This window comes from Stomoxys calcitrans, chromosome 3 (assembly GCF_963082655.1).
Source record: "Stomoxys calcitrans chromosome 3, idStoCalc2.1, whole genome shotgun sequence".
Classification (NCBI taxonomy): domain Eukaryota; kingdom Metazoa; phylum Arthropoda; class Insecta; order Diptera; family Muscidae; genus Stomoxys; species Stomoxys calcitrans.
The window spans coordinates 184,844,038-184,861,537 of NC_081554.1; the positions used below are offsets into that span (position 1 = coordinate 184,844,038).

At 38.3% G+C, this 17,500-nt stretch overlaps 1 protein-coding gene across 1 annotated transcript in view; it reads left to right on the forward strand.

Annotated features, from left to right (window-relative positions):
- Nucleotides 1–17,500, forward strand: part of LOC106093690 (gamma-aminobutyric acid type B receptor subunit 1) — a 400,156-nt gene that overhangs the window by 22,905 nt on the left and 359,751 nt on the right. The window contains exon 2 of the mRNA XM_059366135.1: nt 8,088–8,342. Coding sequence (XP_059222118.1) covers nt 8,088–8,342 — 255 coding nt within the window. The remainder of the gene's footprint in view (nt 1–8,087; nt 8,343–17,500) is intronic.

Here is a 17,500-nt window from a genome sequence, read left to right on the forward strand (position 1 = left end):
AAATTTCAAGCAAATCGGATAAAAATCGCGGTTTGTAAGGGCTCAAGAAGTCAAATCGGGAAATCGGTTTATATGGGAGCTATATCAGGTTCTTGACCGATTTGGATCGTACTTTTCACAGTTATTGGAAGTTATAATAGAACACCATATGCCAAATTTCAAGCAAATCGGATAAAAATCGCGGCTTCCATGAGCTCAAGAAGTCAAATCGGAAAATCGGTTTATATGGGAGCTATATCAGGTTCTTGACCGATTTGGATCATACTTGTCACAGTTGTTGGAAGTTATAATAGAACAGCATATGCAAAATTTCAGCCAAATCGGATGAAAATTGAGGCTTCCTGGGGCTTAAGAAGTCAAATCGGGAGATCGGTTTATATGGGAGCTATATCAGGTTCTTGACCGATTTGGATCATACTTGTCACAGTTGTTGCAAGTTATAATAGAACACTATATGCAAAATTTCAGCCAAATCGGATGAAAATTGAGGCTTTCAGGGGCTCAAGAAGTCAAATCGGGAGATCGGTTTATATGGGAGCTATATCAGGTTCTTGACCGATTTGGATCGTACTTGCCACAGTTATTGGAAGTTATAATAGAACACTATATGAAAAATGTCAGCCAAATCGGATGAAAATTGAGGCTTTCAGGGGCTCAAGAAGTCAAATCGGGAGATCGGTTTATATGGAAGCTATATCAAGTTATAGACCGATTTGAACCCTACTTGGCGTAGTTGTTGCAAGTCATAAAAGAACATTCCATGCAAAATTTCAGCCAATTCGGCTAATAATCGCGGCTTGTAAGGGCTCAAGAAGTCAAATCGGGAAATCGGTTTATAGGGGAGCTATATCAGGTTCTTGACCGATTTGGATCGTACTTTTCACAGTTATTGGAAGTTATAATAGAACACCATATGCAAAATTTCAAGCAAATCGGATAAAAATCTCGGCTACCATGAGCTCAAGAAGTCAAATCGGGAGATCGGTTTATATGGGGACTATATCAGGTTCTTGGACGATTTCGACCGTACTTAGAGCAGTCAATGAAACTCATAATAGAACACTATCTGCGAAATTTCAGCCAAATCGGATAAAAATTGAGTCTTCTCAGGGCTCAAGAAGTCAAATCGGGAGATCGGTTTATATGGGGGCTATATCAGGTTATTGACCGATTTGGACTGTACTTGACTCCGTTGTTGGGAGTCATAACAGAACACTATGTGCAAATTTTCAGCCAAATCGGACAACAATTGTGGCTTCCAGGCGCTCAAGAAGTCAAATCGAGAGATCGGTTTATATGGGAGCTATATCTAAATCTGAACCGATATGGCCCATTTCCATTCCCCATCGACCTACATCAATACTAAGTATCTGTACAACATTTTAAGCGCCTAGCTCTACGCTTTCGACCGCTATCGTGATTTCGACAGACGGACGGACATGACTAGTTCGACTCAGAATGAGGAGTGGGTTCCGAGATCAATATTTCGTGGTGTTACAAACGGAATGACTAGATCGTTTCCAAATCTGGACCAAATTGAAGAGGGATGTCCAATAGCATAACACAACTCACTTTTCCAAATTTTGGCAAAATCGGACAATAAATGCGCCTTTTATGGGCCCAAAACCTTAAATCGAGAGATCGGTCTATATGGCAGCTATATCCAAATCTAGACGAATCTGGGCCATATTGAAGAAAGATGTCAAAGGGCCCAACACAAATCATTGTCCCAAATTTCATCAAAATCGGATAATAAATCGAGAGATCGGTCTATATATTGGGTTGCCCAAAAAGTAATTGCGGATTTTTCATATAGTCGGCGTTGACAAATTTTTTCAACGGCTTGTGACTCTGTGATTGCATTCTTTCTTCTGTCAGTTATCAGCTGTTACTTTTAGCTTGCTTTAGAAAAAAAGTGTAAAAAAGGTATATTTGATTAAAGTTCATTCTAAGTTTTATTAAAAATGCATTTACTTTCTTTTAAAAAATCCGCAATTACTTTTTGGGCAACCCAATATATGCTTTATACGGTCGGAAATGGATATTTCGATGTGTTGCAAACGCAATGACGAAATGAATATACCCCCATCCTTCGGTGGTGGGTATAAAAATATGTAAAATGCTAATTTGCCCCTAAACCTTCCATTAAGGAACAGGGGCAAAATATATTGCATTAAATTTATTATAACTTTTACATTACCACTTGATTATGGATCATTAAATGTTATTGTCTCCCCCCATTTTTCCAATTGAATAGAAAATGTGGTTAAAAAAAAGGCTACTATCTATTAAACAATAAATAGATGTTACACGAAAAAAAAATCCAATTCAAATGATAGAATATAAAGCAAATTGTCACGCTTCATTTTACAATTAATGGATTATTATTGTGTCCACGGGTGACAGTGACAAAGGCCAAAGACACAAAAACAACGCTACAATGAAACAAATGAATAACGATAATGAAATGATAATATTTGCTTAAAATGTATTTCAATAGATAGACGAGCATTGAAAAACAGCAAAATTGTTTTAATTGATGATGATGATGATGGCGGAGTGCGAGAGACTCTCATAAATTATGTCTCATTGTCCAATGATGTGATTTCAAAGCGATTGTGTGATTTTAATGTCATCAATGTTTGTTTTTTTCTTTGGAGACCGGAAATGAAATAAACGATAGGAAAGAGATATGAGAAAACAATCAAAAGTTTTATATTGGGTTGCCCAAAAAGTAATTGCGGATTTTTTAAAAGAAAGTAAATGCATTTTTAATAAAACTTAGAATGAACTTTAATCAAATATACTTTTTTATACCCTCCACCATAAGATGGGGGGTATACTAATTTCGTCATTCTGTTTGTAACTACTCGAAATATTCGTCTGAGACCCCATAAAGTATATATATCCTTGATCGTCGTGACATTTTATGTCGATCTAGCCATGTCCGTCCGTCTGTCCGTCCGTCCGTCCGTCCGTCCGTCCGTCCGTCCGTCCGTCCGTCCGTCCGTCCGTCCGTCCGTCCGTCCGTCTGTCTGTCGAAAGCACGCTAACTTCCGAAGGAGTAAAGCTAGGCGCTTGAAATTTTGCATAAATACTTCTTATTAGTGTAGGTCGGTTGGTATTGTAAATGGGCCATATCGGTCCATGTTTTGATATAGCTGCCATTTAAACCGATCTTGGGTCTTGACTTCTTAAGCCTCTAGAGTGCGCAATTCTTATCCGATTGGAATGAAATTTTGCACGACGTGTTTTGTTATGACATCCAACAACTGTGATAAGTATGGTTTAAATCGGTCCATAACCTGATATAGCTGCCATATAAACCGATCTTGGATCTTGACTTCTTGAGCCTCTAGAGGGCGCAATTCTTATCCGATTGGGATGAAATTTTGCACCAAGTGTTTGGTTATGACGTCCAACAACTGTGCCAAGTATGGTTCAACTCGGGCTATAACCTGATATAGCTGCCATATAAACCGATCTTGGGTCTTGACTTCTTGAGCCTCTAGAGTGCGCAATTCTCATCCGATTGTGATGAAATTTGGCACGACGTGTTTTGTTATTATATCCAACAACTGTGCCAAGTATGGTTCAAATCGGTCCATAACCTGATATAGCTGCCATATAAATCGATCTTGGGTCTTGACTTCTTGAGCCTCTAGAGGTCGCAATTGTTATCCGATTTGCCTGAAATTTTGTACGACGGATTCTTTCATGACCATCAACATACGTGTGTATTATGGTCTGAATCGGTCCATAGCCCGATACAGCTCCCATATAAATCGATCTCTCTATTTTACTTCTGGAGCCCACAAAGGGCGCAATTCTTATTCGAATTGGCTGACATTTTACACAGGTCTCCAACTTATAATTTAATTGTGGTCCAAACCGGACCATATCTTGATATCACTCTTATAGCAGAGCAAATCTTTTCTTATATCCTTGATTTGCCTAAGAAGAGATGCCGGGAAAAGAACTCGACATATGCGATCCATGGTGGAGGGTATATAAGATTCGGCCCGGCCGAACTTAGCACGCTTTTACTTGTTTACACCTTTTTTCTAAAGCAAGCTAAAAGTAACAGCTGATAACTGTCAGAAGAAAGAATGCAATTACAGAGTCACAAGCTGTGAAATAATTTGTCAACGCCGACTATATGAAAAATCCGCAATTACTTTTTGGGCAACCCAATATGTCCGGTTTGGGGTATTAGCCCTAAAAACTATGAATATTTAGTTCCTCTCTCTTTAAGACCCAAATTGTCTTGGTGAGCAAATATGTCCTATTTGGGGGTTGTTATGGTGGTGGGACGTCCGCTAGACAGTTGGCACCTAATGTTGATATCAGATACGTGGTCTACTCCCATATACCTTTAATTTGAGCCCCATATTTCCATAGTCGGCAAACATGACCGGCTTGGGGAGTGTTTTGGGGGATGGGCGGCCACTTAGTGAGTTGGCCTTGAAAATATATATCGGATTCGTGTTCCACTTTAAAGACCCTCTTATTTGAGCCTCATATTGCAAAAAGTCAGCAAATACTTCCTATTTGGGTGGTGTTGTGGGGGTGGCATGGCCCTATAGACAATTTTTCCGAATATTTATATCAAATTCATGCTTTACTCTCAAAGACCTTTAATTTGAGTCCCATATTGCTATGGTTGTAAATTTGTTCCCTTTGGGGGTTGTTTTTGGGGAGAGGCGGCCCCCAAACATTTGGTCCCATATTTGGATATGAGATTCGTATTCTAAATTAAAATACCTTTTATTTAAGCCCCATATTCCCATGGTCAGTAAGGGAAAGGGTTGGACCCCCAGAAACGTGGTCCCACATTTAGATATCAGGTTCGTATTCTACTCGCAAATACCTTTCACTTGAGTCCCATATTGCCATGGTCGGTAAATATGCCCGATTTGGGGGTGTTTTGGGGGTTGGGGTGGTCCCCCTAGAAGTTGGTCCGACAATTGGATATCAGATACGTTTTCTTATCCTAAATACCATTCATTTGAGTCGCATATTGTCGTGATTGGTCTTAATATATATCTGGTAGGTTTTAGGGTGGGGCAGCCCCCCTAGGTACCCCATCCGAAATTTGGATAACAAATTTTTATTTTTAGGGTACTATATGAGAGCACACAAATATTCGCTTAAATCGCACCACCCATCTCCGAGATCTGGCGTTTCTGAAAATTAGGGTAAGGGGGAGGGTGCGCCCCCCCCCCCCTCCCTTCAGATTTCAAAAAATGCACCATCTGTGAAAATTTCAAGAAAATCGGTTCAGATAGGATCATTTTCGCAAACGACTACAATAACCCTTCCACAAAGAAATGGGTATTAAAACTACCGTATCGAAAACCGTTATCCATTACTTTGGATAACGATACTAATCCTTTCCTTTGGAAAAGGCACTAAAACTACTCTTTTCTTTGGAAAAGGGTACTGGAACCCCTTACTACCCCCTTACTACCCCTTACTTTGAAAAAGGCAAATAAAACTACCTTTTCTTTTGAAAAAGTTCCAAAAACTACCCTCTCCTTTGAAAAGGGTACTTAAACTACTATTTCTTTTTAAAGGGGCGCTACAAATACCCTTTCCTTTGGGAAAGGGTACTAAAACTACCCTTTCTTTGGGTTCCTTCTGGAAAGGGTACTACCCTTTCCCAACGGATTGGTTTGTTACTGATCCTAAGCTATCTCCAAGATTTCATAAAAATCGGTTCAGATTTTGATATATTTAGCTCCCATATATATGTATCGCCCGATTTGCTCTGAAATGACCGTAGTAGCTACAATTATCAACCGAGCTGCACAGAATTTGGCACGGATTGTTTTGTTACTGGTCTTCATTTATCTGCAAGATTTCATCAAAATCGGTTCAGATTTTGATATAGCTCCCATATATATTTTTCGCCCGATTTGCACTTAAATGGCCGTAGTCACCACATTTTTCAACCGATCTGCACAGAATTTGGCTTGGATTGTTTTGTTACTGGTCTTTACATATATGCAAGATTTCATCAAAATCGGTTCAGATTTCGATATAGCTCCAATATATATGTTTGGCCCGATTTGCACTTAAATGGCCGTAGTCACCACAATTTTCAACCGATCTGCACAGAATTTGGTGTGGCTTGTTTTGTTGTTGATCCTAAGCTATCTGCAAGATTTTATCAATATCGGTTCAGATTTGAATATAGCTCCCATATATATTTTTCGCCCGATTTGCACTTAAATGGCCGTAGTCACCAAAATTTCCAACCGATCTGCACAGAATTTGGCTTGGATTGTTTTGTTATTGGCTTTCACATATCTGCAAGATTTCATCAAAATCGGTCCAGATTTTAATATAACTCCCATATATATGTATCGCCCGATTTGCACTTAAATGACCGTAGTTACCACAATTTTCATACGATCTGCACAAAATTTGGCTACAATTGTTTTGTTATTAACCTTAACACATTTGCGAGATTTCATCAAAATCGGTTCAGATTTTGATATAGCTCCCATATATATGTATCGCCCGATTTGCACTGAAATGATCGTAGTAGCTACAATTTTCAACCGATCTGCAAAAAATTCGACATGAATTGGTTTGTTACTTATTTTAAGCTATCTGCAAGATTTCATCAAAATCGGTTCAGATTTGAATATAGCTCCCATATATATGTATCGCCCGATTTGCACTTAATTGGCCGTAGTTACCACAATTTTCGACCGATCTGCACAGAATTTGGCACGGATTGTTTTGTTACTAGTCTCCACATATCTGCAAGATTTCATAAAAATCGGTTCAGATTTGGATATAGCTCCCATATATATATATCGCCCGATTTACACTTAAATGGCAGTAGTAACTAAAATTTTCATACGATCTGCACAAAATTTGGCACGGATTGTTTTGTTACTAGCCTTAATACATTTGCGAGATTTCATCAAAATCGGTTCAGATTTGAATATAGCTCCCATATATATGTATCGCCCGATTTGCACTTAATTGGCCGTAGTTACCACAATTTTCGACCGATCTGCACAGAATTTGGCACGGATTGTTTTGTTACTAGTCTCCACATATATGCAAGATTTTATCAAAATCGGTTCAGATTAAGATATAGCTCCCATATATATGTATCGCCCGATTTGCACTGAAATGGCCGTAGTTACCACAATTTTCAACCGATCTGCACAAAATTTAGCATGAATTGTTTTGTTGCTAGTCTTCATATATCTGCAAGATTTCATCAAAATCGGTTCAGATTTGAATATAGCTCTCATATTTATGTATCGCCCGATTTGCACTTACTTTGCCGTAGTAGCTACAATTTTCAACCAATCTGCACAAAATTCGGCAACGATTGTTTTGTTACTGGTCTTCACATATCTGCAAGATTTCATCAAAATCGGTTCAGATTTGGATATAGCTGCCATATATATGTTGCGCCCGATTTGCACTTACTTGGCCGTAGTAGCTACAATTTTCAACCGATCTGCTCAGAATTCGGCTTGGATTGTTGTGTTACTGGTCTTCACATATCTGTTAGATTTCATTCAAATCGGTTCAGATTTGGATATAGCTCTCATATATATGTATCGCCCGATTTGCTCTTATGTAGCCGATGGAACAACAATTTTCAAATGATCAGTTCGAAGAAATTGGGTTCAGATTTGGACATAGCTTCCAGATACTTTTTGTATATATAATGCCTGAGTTTATAATTGTCGGGTGCGTGTAGAGTATTGTACAGGTGGCTCCGCCCGACTTTTGGCTTTCCTCAGTGGTTTGACCAAAAATTTTGCTAAACTGCCATTTGCTTGGAGAAAAGGTTCTTAAAATTCACTTTACCTGGGAGAGGGGTCCTAAAATTTCCTTTATCGTGAGTAATAGTTCCCAAGCCAACTCTTTCCTTGGGTAAAAAAGGGTTCCTAAACCAACTCCTTCTTCAGGAAAGAGGTCCCAAAATAATTTTTTCATAATTTTTTTGTGGGAAAAATGGAAATCCTTCATAAATTGTGCATATCCTTTGAAAATTTTTTATACACATTTTTTTTTTTTAATTTAATTTCCCTCCTCTTATTTCTTTCCAGGATATGACATGTGATGGTGTTTTAGCATTTTGGATATTTTTATTTTTTTCCTTAATTTTGAACATCGTTCATGTAACGGACGGCGGCAGTTTGGATGATCTACACATAGGCGGCATATTTCCCATTGCAGGCAAAGGAGGATGGCAGGGTGGTCAGGCTTGTATGCCAGCAGCAAAACTGGCATTGGATGATGTGAACAAAGAGAAAAATTTGCTACCCGGATTTCGGCTCATTTTACATAGCAACGATAGTGAGGTAAGTCAACGAAAAAAATTTAATTTTTCACAAAAACGAATATTGTTGCCCAGATATGTGGAAACATTTTTTTTTGAAATAAAAATGTTGACAACTAAATACATGAAAATAAAAGAAGGGACAAGAAAAAGTCCTTTAGCAAAAGCTTATTAAAATATTATAATTTATTTTGCAAAGGACGTGTCATGTGTCCTTTGTCTATTGCTATGGCCAGAGGGTAATAGGATGTTGAAGATATGTTATTTGGTATGCTATGGGGGAGAGGCAGAGAGAGAGAGAGAGGGCAGGACATGGAGGTCCTTTCCCATAAAAGTGTTGATATGTTAAATAATGTTGGACTATTTTTTATGAAATATGATAACAAGAAATTATCCTTAGTAGGGTAGCGTTACGGGTGAAGCTAGTCAAATCAAATTGAGTAGCAAGGGACGAGTTAAGTAATAACGATTTTTATAAATTTTTCAAAGGCACGGAAAAGAGAGAGTTATTTTAGACAAACAAAACAAGAAGGACCAAAATATTTTTAATTCCTAAACCGAATTTGTTTCAAAATTGTGAAATTCTTTACAAAAACTCACAATTTCGAAGATTAATTTACCCTTTTTCCTATTTGGTCACCTTTGTCACTCTTAAGATTACATTTCCCAGACATCTTTTTTGTCATGGTGCCATTATTTTTATGATTAAGGCTGAAATATGTAATCCCCCCATAAGAATTCACCTTCTGTTAAATTTCAAATTTACTTTAAACGTCCCCTAATAAGCCTTGATGACAACCTTTTATGGTTTCCATTGTCTAGGGCCAGGAAATGAAGGCCTACTTGTCTCCTTGTCCGTCTGTCTGTCTGTCGGTATTTTTGGGCATTTTCCCAAAATATTGCCCATAAAACAAATGACAAAACCAGAGAAGGATAAATCTATGAGCATTACTCCTAATGGAGGAGTTATTAGGCGAAGTATTGTCGCCATCAACCAGAAAGGGGGCAATTTAGAGAAAGAAATCCTATGCCTTGGCCAAGAGTCATCAACCAAAAGACACTAATCCCCAGGCAGTTAAGGTAAAGCGAGGCAATTGTGGAGAGTTGAAATTTAAGGCGGTTAAATTTCGATTTCTTTTTTTGAGAATTTTTTTCTAGGTGAAAGTCTTACATCTCTTCTTTCTCTTTTCGCTTTTCTCCCCTTGGTAGGTTTGTTTTCCAATGGGCTCATCAGCCATCGTCTATGTGGGCTGCATTTGGTAAACTGTCGCTTATCATTCACCGGAAACGGATGTTATCGCAGGAGCATGTGAACTGATTAGGGCCATCAAATTGTATTTAACGTTAACTTGCTGCTTTGCTATTTGGCTTGTTTAACACTTGACCTTATTGCATATAGGGGAGAGAGAGAGACTAAGAGAGCGGCGGTGCTGTAATGTTTGCCTGGTTTTATTTATTTCCCTTTTCTTTTTCATATCGAAGTAATGATGAAAATCCTCCACGTTAGGACACTTGAGTGCAAACTGGGCCTTATGGCTTAGGGATAAAACATTTTTCTTTTTTTTTTTTTGCCTACTTGAGTTGGTGCTTTCCTTGACTTCCTTCCTGCTTTCATTTGTCTTGGCATTTTTTTTCTTGGCTAATCCCTGGCCAAGGCCGGGGTGTGGAGATGTGTGGCTGTGGGATGCTCTGCCATTTTGGTTTGCCATTTATTTTGTTCGCCCTCTCGTCTAGGTGGATGACACGGTGTTGTTATTTTTCAATATTCCCATTACAGTAATTTTCCATTTAATGTCTATTCATTCATTTTGGGGCTCATTTTTTTTTTTTTTTGGTTTTGGCCTCTTTTCAAAATATTTGCTGAATCACAGGAAAATGAATAATGAAGGGAAAAAAGCAAGACAAAAAAATATTTTTTTCTTATTTAGTAGTCTAGAAAGATTTTGTGGATAAGGCCTGTGAACTGTGGTTTAAACTAAGGATTTTGAAGGATTAGGTCCTTCAATATCCTGCTTCAATTTGGGCCAGATCAGTCCAGATTTGGATATAGCTGCCATATAGACTGAACTCTCGATTTAAGGTTTTGGGTCCGAAAAAGGAGCATTTATTGTCCGATGTCGCCGAAATTTGGGAAAGTGAGTTAAGTTAGGTCCCTCGATATCTTTCTGCTATATGGAACAGATCGATTGAAATTTGAATATAGCTGCCATATAGACCGATTTTCGATTTAAGGTCTTGGGCCCATAAAAGGCGAGTTTATTGTCCGATTTCGCCGAAATTTGGGAAAGTGAGTTGCCCCTTGCCCCTTATTTTAGGTCCCAGATCAGATCTGGAACAGATCGATTCAAATTTGAATATAGCTGCTATATAGACCGATCTCTTGATTTGAGGTTTTGGGTCCAAAAAAGGAGCATTTTTTGTCCGATGTCGCCGAAATTTGTTACGGTGAGTTGTGTAAGGCCATTCAACATCTTTCATCAATTTGGCTCAGATCGGTTCAGATTTGGATATAGCTGCTATATAGACCGATATCTCGATTTAAGGTCTTGAAACCATAAAAGGCGCGTTTATTGTCCGATTTCGCCGAAATTTGGGAAAGTGAGTTGTGTTAGGCCATTCAATATACTTCATCAATTTGGCCCAGATCGATCCAGATTTGGATATAGCTGCCATATAGACCGACCCTCAGATTTAGGGTCTAAGACCCATAAAAGCCACATTTTTTATCCGATTTCGCGGAAATTAGGGACGGTGAATTGCGTTAGGCCCTTCGACATTTTTCTGCAATTTGACTTAGATCGGTCCAGATTTGAATATAGCTGCCATAAAGACCGAACCGCCGATTTAAAGTTTTAGACCCATAAAAGCCATATTTATTATCCGATTTCGCTGAAATTTGGGACAGTGAGTTGTGTTAGGCCCCTCAACATCCTTCATTAAAACACGTCGTGCTAAATTTCAGCCCAATCGGAAAAAATTGCGGTTTATCAAGAAATCAAATCGGGAGATCGGTTTGCGCTGTATCAGTTCACAGACCGATTAGGAATATCATAACAGAACACTATGTGCAAAGTCATAACGGAACATTTTTTGCGAAATTTTAGCAAAATCTAGCAAAAATTGCGACTTCCAGGTGCTCAAGAATTCAAATCGGGTTATATGGGAGCTATATCAGGTTATAGACCGATTTGATCCACTCAAGAAGTCAAATCGGGCAATCGATTTATATGAGGGCTATATCTGGTTATGGACGAATTTGGACTGTACTTGGTACAGTTGTTAGCAGTCATAACAGAGAACTACGTACAAAATTTCGCTCAAATCGGACAACATATGTGGCTTTTAAGGGCTCAAGAAGTCAAATCGGGAGATCGGTTTATATGGGAGCTATGTCAGGTTATAGACAGATTCGGACCGAACTTAGCACAGGTATTGGAAGTCATAAGCGAACACTACATGCAAAATTTCGCCCAAATCGGACAACATATGTGGCTTGTAAGGGCTCAAGAAGTCAAATCGGGAGATCGGTTTATATGGGAGCTATGTCAGGTTATAGACAGATTCGGACCGAACTTAGCACTGCACATAGAAAATCATAACCAAACACTACATGCAACATTTCAGCCAAATCGGACAAAAATTGCGGCTTTCAGAGGCTCAAGAAATCAAATCGGGAGATCGATTTATATGGCAGCTATATCTAAATCTGAACCGATATGGCCCATTTGCAATCCCCAATGACCCATATCGATAGTAAGTATCTGTGCAAAATTTCAAGTGGTTAGCTTTAAGCGTTCGACAGCTATCGTGATTTCGACAGACGGACGGACAGACGGACGGACCATATTTCGATATAGCTGCTATGGGGGAAAGCGGCTATATCGAAATATGGTCTGACTTGGACCAAATTCGGCACAGACCTAGAGTATTCTAATGAGTACAAGTCATTGTTCAATTTTGTAGCACAAAATATTGCTCTCTTAGCTATTGGGTTGCCCAAAAAGTAATTGCGGATTTTTTTAAAGAAATTAAATGCATTTTTAATAAAACTTAGAATGAACTTTAATCAAATATACTTTTTTTACACTTTTTTTCTAAAGCAAGCCAAAAGTAACAGCTGATAACTGACAGAAGAAAGAATGCAATTACAGAGTCATATGAGCTGTGAAAAAATTTTTCAACGCCGACTATATGAAAAATCCGCAATTACTTTTTGGGCAACCTCGAAACTTGGTATCAGAGATTTGAGAATGAGCGCCGAAGATCGAGGCGCTTGGGAACGCTATTCTACGTTCGGCTAGTGGAACGAATATTCTATCATAGCCAATTGTAATGTAATGACAGATTTTTTTTCTGCGACATTTACACTATTTCCATGGTATACATGATACTGTGCATCTGTTAGAAGTTGTATTGATGGCTTCAAATGCTAGACCATGGCAACGGCTCTTACTGTTGCTTCATGTGTAAAGGTTCGAATCCCGGCTTGCCATGTTAAAACTTCTCAACCAAATGATGTCGCTATACTGCAGGTCATTTTGACTGGGTATTAAAAAGAGAGGCCCCTTGTCATTAACCTTAAAAAACTTCAACCGCACTGCTCTCATTGATATGAGAGAATTATCCCCTGTTCCTTCTCATTACCTTTTTATACCCTCCACCATAGATTGGGGGTATACTAATTTCGTCATTCTTTTTGTAACACCGCGAAATATGCCTCTGAGACCCCATAAATTATATTTCTTCTTGATTCCCATGTCATTTTAAGCCGACCTAGCCATGTCTGTCCGTCTGTCCGTCTATCCGTCCGTCCGTCTGTCTGTCGAAAGCACGCTAAATTTCGAAGGAGTACAGCTAGCCGCTTGAATTTTTGCACAAATACTTTTTATTAGTGTAGGTCGGTTGGGAATGTAAATGGGCCAAATCGGGCGATGTTTTGATATAGCTGCCATATAAACCGATCTGGGGTCTTGACTTCTTGAACCTCTAGAGGGCGCAATTCTCATCCGATTTGACTGACATTTTGAACGTGGTGTTTTGGTATCACTTTTAACAACTACGCTAAGCATGGTTCAAATCGGTCCATGTTATGATATAGCTGCCATATAAACCGATCTTGGGTCTTGACTTCTGGAGCCTTTAGAGGGCCCAATTCTTATCCAATTTGGCTGAAATTTTGCATGAGGTGTTTTTTTATGACTTCCAATAACTGTGCCAAGTATGGCGCTAATAGATATAGAACCTGATATAGCTGCCATATAAACCAATCTGGTGTCTTGACTTCTTGAGCCTCTAGAGGGCGCAATTCTCATCCGATTTGTTTGAAATTTTGCAGGTAGTGTTTTGGTATCACTTTTTACAACTGTGCTAAGTATGGTTCAAATCGGTTCATATTTTGATATAGCTGCCATATAAACCGATCTGGGGTCTTGACTTCTTGAGCCTCTAGAGGGCGCAATTCTCATCCGATTTGACTGCAATTTTGCATGTGGTGTTTTGGTATCACTTCCAACAACTGCGTTAAGTATGACACAAATTAGTTCATAACCTGATATAGCTGCCATATAAACCGATCTTGGGTCTTGACTTCTCGAGCCTCTAGAGGGCGCAATTCTCATCCGATTTGACTGAAATTTTGCATGATGTGTTCTGGCATCACTTCTAAACTGTAAAGTTTGATACAAATCGGTTCATAATCTGCTATAGCTGTCATATAAACCCATCATGGATCTTGACTTCTTGAGCCAATAGAGCGCGTATTTCTCATCCAATTTGGCTGAAATTTTGCATGAAGTGTTTTTTTATGACTTCCAATAACTGTATTAAGTATGGTAAAAATCAGTATAGAACCTGATATAGCTGCCATATAAACCGATCTGGGATCTTGACTTCTTGAGCCTCTAGAGGGCGCTATTCTCAACCAATTTGGCAGAAATTTTGTACAACGGCTTCCCTCATGACCTTCCACATACGTGTCTAATATGGCCTGAATCGGTCAATAGCTTGATACAGCTCCCATTGAAACCGATCTCCCGATTTTGCTTCTTGAGCCCCTACAGGGCGCAATTCTTATACGAATGAACTGAAATATTACACTATGACTTCTACAATGTTCGGCATTCAATTCATTTATAGTCCGAATCAGACTATAACTTTATATAGCTCCAATAACATAGCAGTTCTTATTCAATATTCTTTGTTTGCCTAGAAAGAGATACTGCGCAAAGAACTCGACAAATGCGATCCATGGTGGAGGGTATATAAGATTCTGCCGGCCAAACTTAGCATGCTCTTACTTGTTTCTCTTCATTTTAGTACCTAATTATGGCAAAATTTTGTGAGGTACTTTACCATTTGGTATTGCAGGCATGTGAAAACTTCTTCACAAAGAGGTGTCGCATTGCGGCACGTCGTTCGGACTTGGTATGGAAAAAGAGGGTCTTGATCATTGAGCTTAGACTTTAATGGGACTGCACTTATTGATATCAGAGAAGTATCCACTTATCCTTATTGCAAAATTCATGGGACTTTTAAAACTTCTAACATCCATACCAACTTTAGTCGCAATCGGTGAACAACGTAAAATATCTCCCGCAGAAATTGAGCTACAAGTTTGACTTTTTGAGTACCTGGAAAACAATTTTGACTTTTACGTACCAGCCATGCATGTAGAAATTGTGTATTTTTTAATGATTTCTTAAAAAAATGTGCAGCTTTCAAACCACTGTGCTGTATTTCCTTCGTTACCAGCAATAAATTTATTCCCACACATACATTACACACACACACACACAGTTGAATGGCCATCCCTATATAATATTTCCGTTTCCTTCTCATCAAGAGAGCATTGAGGCAATATTGTTGTTGATGTTACTTTTCAATAGTTGTGGATGATGTGAAGTATTTGCTTGTGTGCATGGATGATTGTTTTATTTGGTAACTTTCGATGTATGTGTGCTGCTAAATAGGCATTATGAGCATGAATGAAAATACGGGCAGTGGTGTGTGCTTGTGTCTGTGCCTGTGCCTGTGAGTGTCCAATTGGGTGTTTACTTAGAGGTGGCATATTTGAGAAAATTGTTATTTATTATTGAGGTTGATCTTAAGCCTAATCTGGGGATTAATTTGACAGTATCATTATGTCTAAGGTCGTCAGAAAGGCAGCAAAAGGTTATTGCTATGAAAAGTTTTTAAGAGGAAGACAAATAACGTTTGTTGTTTGTAATATTTGTGAAAAACAAAACAAAAGCAAAGCCGTACAGCCATGTTTAAGTTACCATAAATGTTGGCAACATGAAAAGTTGTCCTCCCCCCCGGTGAAGCAAGGAAAAATCACAAAAAAAAAAAAAAAATTGAGAAAAATTGATTTTCGCCTTAAGTGTGAAAATAGGTTGACATGTTTGCTGGCATGTTTTTCCCAATTGGATTTTTTTTTTTTGTTCTGCATATATACGCATTCTTGCCTATATTTTTCCTACCTTTTGCTTTTAACATGTTTCTGTTATTTGTCTTTCATTCGACACTTTGCTTGCTTGAGGTAATCTCTGGATTAAAGATCAATTTATTTTCTGCTACAAAGTGTTTATGGGTTTTTCTTCTTGACTCTATCCCGGAATGCTCCATTCTTGATTGAAATGAAAAGCAATTACTTTCTCCCCAAATGGAAGTAAATAAATTGCCAAAGGATATAAATTTCATCACATATGTTAGTTGCCTTGTTCTAGCTTTGTTCTACTTTTTGGTTTTTTTTCAGCTTAAGCTTTATTGCAAAACAATTGAAGACTTTGGCAATTGTAGCATAGGGATCAATAATGAAGCAAGTTGATATGTTGCCCTATAAGAGACTGAAACCATGTGAGATCAAATGTAGAGAGACATAAATAAAATGGGGTCTTAGAAAGGCATGTAAATTAAGCATGGAGTTCCTGACGAGGCTTTCAATTTAAAGGAAAAAAAGAAGGTTGGCTTAAATTTTATAGTCCTTTAGCTAGGAGCCTTTCTTGCACAACATACTCACCTTTTCAAACTCAAAATCTGACGAACATGTATATGGGAGCTATATCTAATTCTGAACCGATTTCGAGCAAACTTCTCAGATAATGTGTTAGTCGTCGAGGAAAGCGTTGTGCAAAATTTTGGCAAGATTGGTCGTCAATAAATGCGTTTGCAGTGGCTCTTGGGGTGAAAATCTGTCGATATACATATATGACAGCTATATCTAAATCTGGGCCGATTTCTATGAAATTCACTAGTAATATCGAGAGTCATAAGAAAATCCTTCCTGCAAAATTTCGAGAGAATCGGTTAAAAACTGAGCACTTTCTTGCAATATTTCTCAAAATCGGACGAACATATATATGGGAGCTATATCAAAATCTGAACCGATTTCGAGCAAACTTCTCAGATAATGTGTTAGTCGTCGAGGAAAGTGTTGTGCAAAATTTTGGCAAGATTGGTCAAACAATGCGCTTGCAGTGGCTCTTGGGGTGAAAATCTGTCGATATACATATATGACAGCTATATCTAAATCTGGGCCGATTTCTATGAAATTCACCAGTAATATCGAGAGTCATAAGAAAATCCTTCCTGCAAAATTTCGAGAGAATCGGTTAAAAACTGAGCACTTTCTTGCAATATTTCTCAAAATCGGACGAACATATATATGGGAGTTATACCTGAATCTGAACCGATTTCGAGCAAACTTCTCAGATACAGTGGCAGTCGTAGAGGAAAGTGTTGTACGAAGTTTTGGAAAGATTGGTCAATAAATGCGCTTGCATTGGCTCTAGGAGTGAAAATCGGGCGATATATGTATATGAGAGCTATATTTAAATCTCAACCGATTTCCATGAAATTCACCAGTAATGTCGAGAGTCATAGGAAAATCCTTCCTGCCAAATTTCGAGAGAAGCGGTTAATGAATGACCATTTTATTGCATTATTACTGAAAATCGGACGAACATATATATGGGAGCTATATCCAAATCTGAACCGATTTTTATGAAACTCTCTAGTAATATTGAGAGTCAAGAGAAAATCGTTCCTACCAAATTTCGAGAGAAGCGGTTAACAAATGACCATTTTATTGCTGTATTACTGCAAATCGGACGAACATATATATGACAGCTATATCCAAATCTGAACCGATTTTTATGAAACTCTCTAATAATATTGAGAGTC